The following is a 7,516-nucleotide window of genomic DNA, read 5'->3' as shown; positions in this document are numbered from 1 at the left end:
CTGAACTAGAACTGAACTAGAACTGAACTAGAACTGAACTAGAACTGAACTAGAACTGAACTAGAACTGAACTATAACTGAACTAAAACTGAACTAGAACTGAACTAGGACTGAACTAGAACTAAACTAGAACCAAAATAAAACATAACTTAAAACAATCATATACTTAGACTAAGATGTTCAGTTTTTATTAATGTTTATTTTTTCCACATTTTTTATCTTTTTATATAAAACTCATTTAAATTAAGCAAATATTGGAACAATTTCCGTTTATTTTTTCCATATTAAAGAAAATCTAAAACAAACAACTTTAATAAGTTCTTCTCAAGAATTTTTCTCAATTTGTATAAAAAATTCTTAAAAACACAAACATGAAAAAGCGATCAACTTCAGACATTATACATATGTCAAGACAACAGTATTAAATATACATACGTACGTACTCCTATATTTTGACAAACATGGTGCAACATAACAACCACCAATATAACTTAAGTGCATAATGTTGCACGGTAAGAACAGGTTCACTTTTTTATATACACACATATTTTTTTGCATTTGCTGCTTAAGAAGAGCAGCAGCAACATCTTTGTCATCGTCATCGTCATCACCATCATTATCATCTTCGTCATTTGAAAAGTACTTGATGTTGCAGTTGTACAGTGCTTAAATCTTTCTTAAGTATCTTGACAGAGACACATACATATACACATACACTTACAAGTGACTGCCAAGTGTTAAGAGTTGAAGAGCCGCATGAAGGTACAAATAATAAGACAGGAATGGAGCAAAAAAAAATGAAGCAAGAAAAAAAGACCAAAGGCGGTTTATAAGTTAAGATAGAAACAAAGTCAAGTGTGGTAAGAAGAGCAAAAAAAAATGAGGAAGATACAAACTAAATCAACAATCCATACAGCTAGAAACAAACAACTCTTTCAAGATTACAACCAACAAAATAAAAAAGAACTTTAAGAGGAAGTATACAAAAGCTGAAAAAAAAACTTAAAAATAAAGGAAAACGAAACAGAGATTCAATTGAAGAGCATAAAATGCTTGTTGATTTGTTGTAAAGCAAATAAACTTAAAAATATATAAAGAAATAAAAAAATTCTAAGAAAAAGCCAACAACTATGACTAAGAAACTAAGTAAGTGCTACTTGAAATTGAGTAGAAGTAAAGAAATCAAATAAACTTTAAGTTATTAAATAAAAAAAAGAAAAACAGCTTGAACTAGAAATACAAAATACTTGAAAAAAAGAAAAATTCGAATATATAACAACCATATGAACAAAATATCACTTTTTGCCAGAAAATGAAAGCAATTTGGTGTTTTTTTTGATAACGAAAAATACAAATATTTATTGTTTTATTTAGAGAAAAAAATCAATATATTTTTAATTAAATATAATAAATAGTTTGCTTATTTTATGTCAACAGACTGTAAAGCGTATGAGTTATGCAATATATTTTTATGACAAATAATATTAATCATACGCCCACTTTTGTTAGAAGATTTTTCTTGGATTTATTTATTTGTTAAGTCAAATATGCGGATGCAATTGATTTATTTTTAATGAAATTGAACTATCATAAAGAAATATTGAATTAGAAAATGTTTATTTTATTATAAACTAAATAAAGTTTTCTATGATTATAAAATATTTTGCGATATAGAAGAAAAAATTGAAATAAATTCATAATTTAATAAATTTAATATCTATTAACGTAAACAGATTATAAACTATTCATTTCTAGTTCAGGACTAAACTTATAAACGAAACCTAATTAGAATTATTATCAATTACCTGGTTACGTGTTCATCATTATATAAAATTCATTTTTTGTTTTTAAATTTCATTACCATCATGGGAACTCTTTAATCTAAATATCCTTCATCGCTACTTTACATAAAAATCTTTTAAAAATTTTCCATTTTTTTAACTTTTCCCAAACTTTGTTTAACCCCATAAACTATTAACAACTGTCCCTGTAGAGGCCTACTAACCTTGTTTTGAAAAGGAAAAATAGTAACAAAATATAAAAAAGCCCAAAATGCTAATCATTTTAAGGGCCAAGTTATTCATGTAGAGGAAGTAAATATAAAATAGCAAAAAAAAGGAAACAAGAAAAACAATTACAGTCATATAACTATGTATGTGTTTCCCAGGAAAACATACAAACTCTATGGTTTAATAATAAAAATACTCAATTTATTTTGAAGGATGAAAGGAGCTAGGGAAAACAGCAAAAATCTAAATAAAAACTGTAACTGAAAAAGTAGCCATATTAACGTATAAACACTTCCGGTTTATTTGCGATGAACAGCAAACACATGCTAAAACAAAAATTATAATAAAATATATACAAACCCTACACTGAAACCAGTTAACTTTGTGGTACAGTATAGAGCAATAGAGATTTTTAATGGAATTTTTTTTTTATAAAAATTTTATTTTTTACAATTTTAAAGTTTCTGTAAAATTTTAAATTAAAATTTTTAGTGAAAATTTTCATGACGAAATTGTTTCAGTTTTTCATCTATTTATTGCCCCCTATTGTAAAAAAGCAAATAAATGCCAACCGATCAATGGCCGAAAAAAAACTAATACAATAATATAAACAAAATAAACAATACAAATACATACAAGTACACAAACAAAAATACATATAAATATTTATAACCCAGCAAACTTTAGAAGATAGAAATTTTACTGATAAACTCTTTTAAAAAGCTGATAAAAATGCATTGTTTCTGTATTGCCATCAAGTAATCTAAGTAATGGAGACCAATTCAAACATTTCTTTACTCTGTACCTTAAATAATACTTAGACACTTGAACCTGTAGCTTTGTAATAGATCTGCGACCAGCCGGGTCTCTCGTATCCATACAAAAACCAAAGTTAATTTTAACACCAACACTTGTAAATAAACGTCAATACAGTCATTTAATAGAGGTTTTGTTCATATCCATATACATATAAACTCTCATATACTCTCATATATACAAATCTGCATGTATTTTTAAGTAAATGTTTGTTTTTGTTATGGGTGTGTTGGTTTTGGTTTTTATTATGTATACAGGGCTTATTTAACGAGTTTTTTTCTATTTCTCTCTTTCTCTCTCTTGTAGTTATTTCATATTATTTTTTCTCTCAATTTCTTATTTTTTGGCTAAAAACTTTCACTATAGTTGTAGTTGAAATTAAACCATAAACTTTTATTACATTTTTTTTGTATTACTATGAAATTGTATTTTTTGTTTACCTGGTTTGGGGTCTTTAATAAAATGTTCGTTCGTTCGTCCAACAAAAGACTTATTAGTTTTTTATATGAATATAAAGAATTTCTAACTTGTTGGGAAGTTTATAAATGAACTAGAACTGAACTAAAACTGAACTAGAACTGAACTAGAACTGAACTAGAACTGAACTAGAACTGAACTAGAACTGAACTAGAACTGAACTAGAACTGAACTAGAACTGAACTAGAACTGAACTAGAACTGAACTAGAACTGAACTAGAACTGAACTAGAACTGAACTAGAACTGAACTAGAACTGAACTAGAACTGAACTAGAACTGAACTAGACCTGAACTAGAACTGAACTAGAACTGAACTAGATTTAAACTAGAACTGAGCTAGAACTTTTTTTGATTTAACACTGTATTTCTTAAATTAGTCTAGAATACCTAAATTTAATAACAACCTTCCTACCTTTCCTTCTACACCCACGACGTATGATAAATATTTCTTTATTTAACCACAAAATAATTTATCAATCATTATACTAGAACTGAACTTTTTTTTATATTTAAAACTGTATTTCTTAAATTAGGCTATAATATCTAAATTTAATAACAACCAAATATATATTTCTTATTGTCCTTCTACACCCACGACGTATGATAAATATTTCTTCATTTAACCACAAAATTATTTATCAATCATACGCCCAGTTACAGCTCATCACCTCTTATTTATTAAACGCATTTCTTACAAAATTTAACTTTATGAAAGCATTTAAATCTAACGTTATAAAAATACTAAAGTCATAAAAAATATATTTATTATATAATTTAAGCATGAAAATATTATATGTATATTGTTGTTACTGTTTTTTATTATTTATTATTTTATTGATTAGCTAAATGCTTCATTGATTTATAGTTAAATAAGCAATCAATTTTTTGGTTAAGCAGAAGAGGGGGCAAAAGTGATGGAATAGGTTCATTTAGAGAAAATTTTGTTGCTTAAGTGAAATAAAAAAATGTTGTTATTGTTGTATTTCTAATCTATAAACAAATAAATTACAAAATAACAGCTTAAGTCAAATAAGTGAAAGGAAAACAATAAAAAGGAAAATAAATAAAAATAAATGAATTACCTTAAAAGTAGAAAGAAAAAAAATAAGGAAATAAGTTAAAGTAAAAACAATGTAATGTACTTATAAGTATATATAAGTATTAGGGAGGGCTCTTTTTAAAGTTTAAGTTTAAAAAACTTTTAGGTTCCAGAACACAGTTTTAAAATGGTTTTAAAGTTTATTGTAGAGAATATCATTGATCTATCCGCTTTAAATATGTTTTTTTGATATAATTAAAGTTTATAAAACTCTCCTTAATACAAACTTACGTCTAAAGATCCCTTTGAATGTAAAAAGGCCTTTTTTCACTAACATAGCAAAAATAAAGGTTTTCCATCATACATACTCAACCATAAACACAGCAACAAAGTGAAAGAGCAAAAACCTAACACACACATACAGTCTCAAACTTAGATGATTTAACACATAAATACAAATAAACACAAATCAAGCGTAAATAATCTAGAAAAAATAAGTAACAAACCTACCATTCTTCTCCTCACCCTTTCGAATATAGAACCACTATTCAAAATAGGCAAAATAAAGAATAAAAATAGACCCAAACAAAAACACACACCCTCGCATAACTAATACTAATACAACTACATGAATGGTTAAGAGTTTTGCTATTTAAGCTGAATGTAATTTTACTCTTCAATATTGTTTGAAAGGTAAATCAACTGGTATTTTTAGTTACTTGTTGTTGTTGTTTTTCTTTTTACTCTTACTTGTTATTGTTTGTATAGACATTGTAGCCTAGTATTGTTGTTTTTAGATTTACACTAATGTGCTCATATGTCACTCGGTGTCAGTTTGATGGAAATTGAGAAACCAAACCATTCATTCAGTCAGTCAATTCATTCATTTATTGTTGTTGTCTTTATGTATGATATAGAGAGACCGATAGAATGGAACAACAATAGACCTAAGCTGATTATAAATATGCCAATTGTGTTTAACCAAATAGACAAAATACTACATTAGGCAGGCTCAAAAAATTACAAAAAAAACTAAATCTTAATCAAGAAAAAATTTGATTAAACATAAAAAATATTTAATTAAATTATGTTAGTTTGAATATCTTATTTAACGTAATTTTAGTTAGTAACTTTTCATACTCATAAAAGATTACATTTAATCTACTCAACTTTAACTACTGTTTATTATAGCTTTTATTATAGCATAACTTTAACTCTAATAACTGCTCTAGTCAGCAGAAAAATGTGCTATCAACTATATTTATAATAATGTCCATAATCATTTATTTTCGCTTGATTTGCAATATGTGTATAATTTTTTATATAAAAAAAAGAGAAGAAAAAATTTTCTAGAATTTCCTGTAGAAATATAAAATATACTACGGTCACTTCACATACTCAAACAGAGGTATCCAACTGAAATATGAACCCGGCAGAGCAAAGAACTGGTTAAAGAGGAAAAGGAAAAGCTGGTTAGTTAGTTGGTTAGTTAGTTAGTTAATTAGCTACTTAGTTAGTTAATTAGTTAGTTAGTTTAGTGAACTAAACTAAATATGACCAAATTCATATTTCTTATTTTCCTTCAACACCCACTACGTATGATTAATATTTCTTTACATCACAACGAAATTATTTATCACTCATACGCCAACTTGAAGCTCATCACCTTTTTATTATTAAACACATTTCTTAAAAAAGTTAATTTTATGAAATCCATTGTTATAAAAATACTAAAGACATAAGAATATTTCCATTATAGAGGATCCTACTGAGCGCTCCTTTTGCTAACAATTTACTATTGTAAATATTGCAAATAACCCTAATAAATATAGGTAATAGGCAGTAGTTAATAAAACAAAAATTTTACTTAAGCAACTATAGCAAAAATTTACTCATAGTAAATATAGCAAAAATTTATTCAACTTCTTAAAACTATCGGGTTTTTTAACTGCTTTCAGTAGCTATTTATTTCTTTGTATTATTATTGTAAAGGTTTGACAAAGTGAGTGATTATTTTTGTTAACACATCATTGCATTTTTGAAAAAAGACTGAAACTATTGCAAAAAAACAAAATAAATGAAAGAGCGTTGTAAGGGAAACATACTCTTTAATATAAATTTGTTTCATAAACTACGAAGGAAATGTATTTGTTTTCCTACAAATTTATACAAAATAAAGAAAAAAAACAGAAAAATTAGGTCAATATTTAGCAAAATCGGGGAAAACATTAAAAAAAATATTGTAGGCAAAATATGGGTTAGAGCCAAAATAAAAAAAAAATATTTTGGAAATAGAGAGTAATGTTAAAGTTATATATACTAATGTGGCTTTTATGGACTTAATATAGTTTCAGTTTTAAATTTAAAATCAAATTTTATGATTTTTTTTAAATTCCCTCTAAAAACTTGTTTCTAATTTAATATTTGCAATTTCCCTTTAATAAATTGCTTTAGTTGTCATAAAATTTTATGGTTTTTCCTCCTTACTATTGCCAATAGTTTTCTTTTTTTTCTAAGAATTTTGTTCTTGATTTTATTCTTCACTTATAGAGAACATGCGTAGATTTTTATTGTTTTTACTTGTGTTTCATCCTTTTTCAATTTACAAAATTTGTTAAGCTATGAGGGTGTGTATAATAGGAGTAGAGCAGGCATTGCTTTTTTTTGATTATTTTATAGAAATGTTGACGATGATGATGATGAAGATAATAATAAGACTACAAATGTTAGACTTTTTTTAGGGAATATTTATTGTATTAAAAGTAACGAATACAAAAAATAGTATAAATCTTTATAGATTTAAGAGCTGTATGAAGTTGTATCAATTCACTCAAATGAAAATTTTTATAAGTAGATACATATATTTTAACATTAACTTGAAACAGTGGTGGGCAACTTTAACTTCTAAAACTTAAGCCTGCAATATGTTCAATTTTAAACTATATCTTCTTTAAATTTGGTATCGGCAAAGAGCTCTAGAACTGAACTAGAACTAAAATAGAACTGAACTAGAACTGAACTGGAACTGAACTAGAACTGAACTAGAACTGAACTAGAACTAAAACGGAACTAGAGCTGAACTAGAACTGAACTAGAACTGAACTAAAACTGAACTAGAACTGAACTAGAACTGAACTAGAACTGAACTAGAACTGAACTAGAACTGAACTAGAA

General features: G+C 26.4%; 1 protein-coding gene across 1 annotated transcript in view; it reads right to left on the bottom strand.

Annotated features, from left to right (window-relative positions):
• Positions 1 to 7,516, bottom strand: part of LOC111677400 (general transcriptional corepressor trfA) — a 55,470-nt gene that overhangs the window by 31,303 nt on the left and 16,651 nt on the right. The window contains exon 2 of the mRNA XM_046955714.1: positions 7,093 to 7,131. Coding sequence (XP_046811670.1) covers positions 7,093 to 7,131 — 39 coding nt within the window. The remainder of the gene's footprint in view (positions 1 to 7,092; positions 7,132 to 7,516) is intronic.

This window comes from Lucilia cuprina, chromosome 6 (genome assembly GCF_022045245.1).
Source record: "Lucilia cuprina isolate Lc7/37 chromosome 6, ASM2204524v1, whole genome shotgun sequence".
Classification (NCBI taxonomy): domain Eukaryota; kingdom Metazoa; phylum Arthropoda; class Insecta; order Diptera; family Calliphoridae; genus Lucilia; species Lucilia cuprina.
Note: the sequence above shows the minus strand (reverse complement) of the source record. Positions and strands in the feature narration are given on the sequence as shown.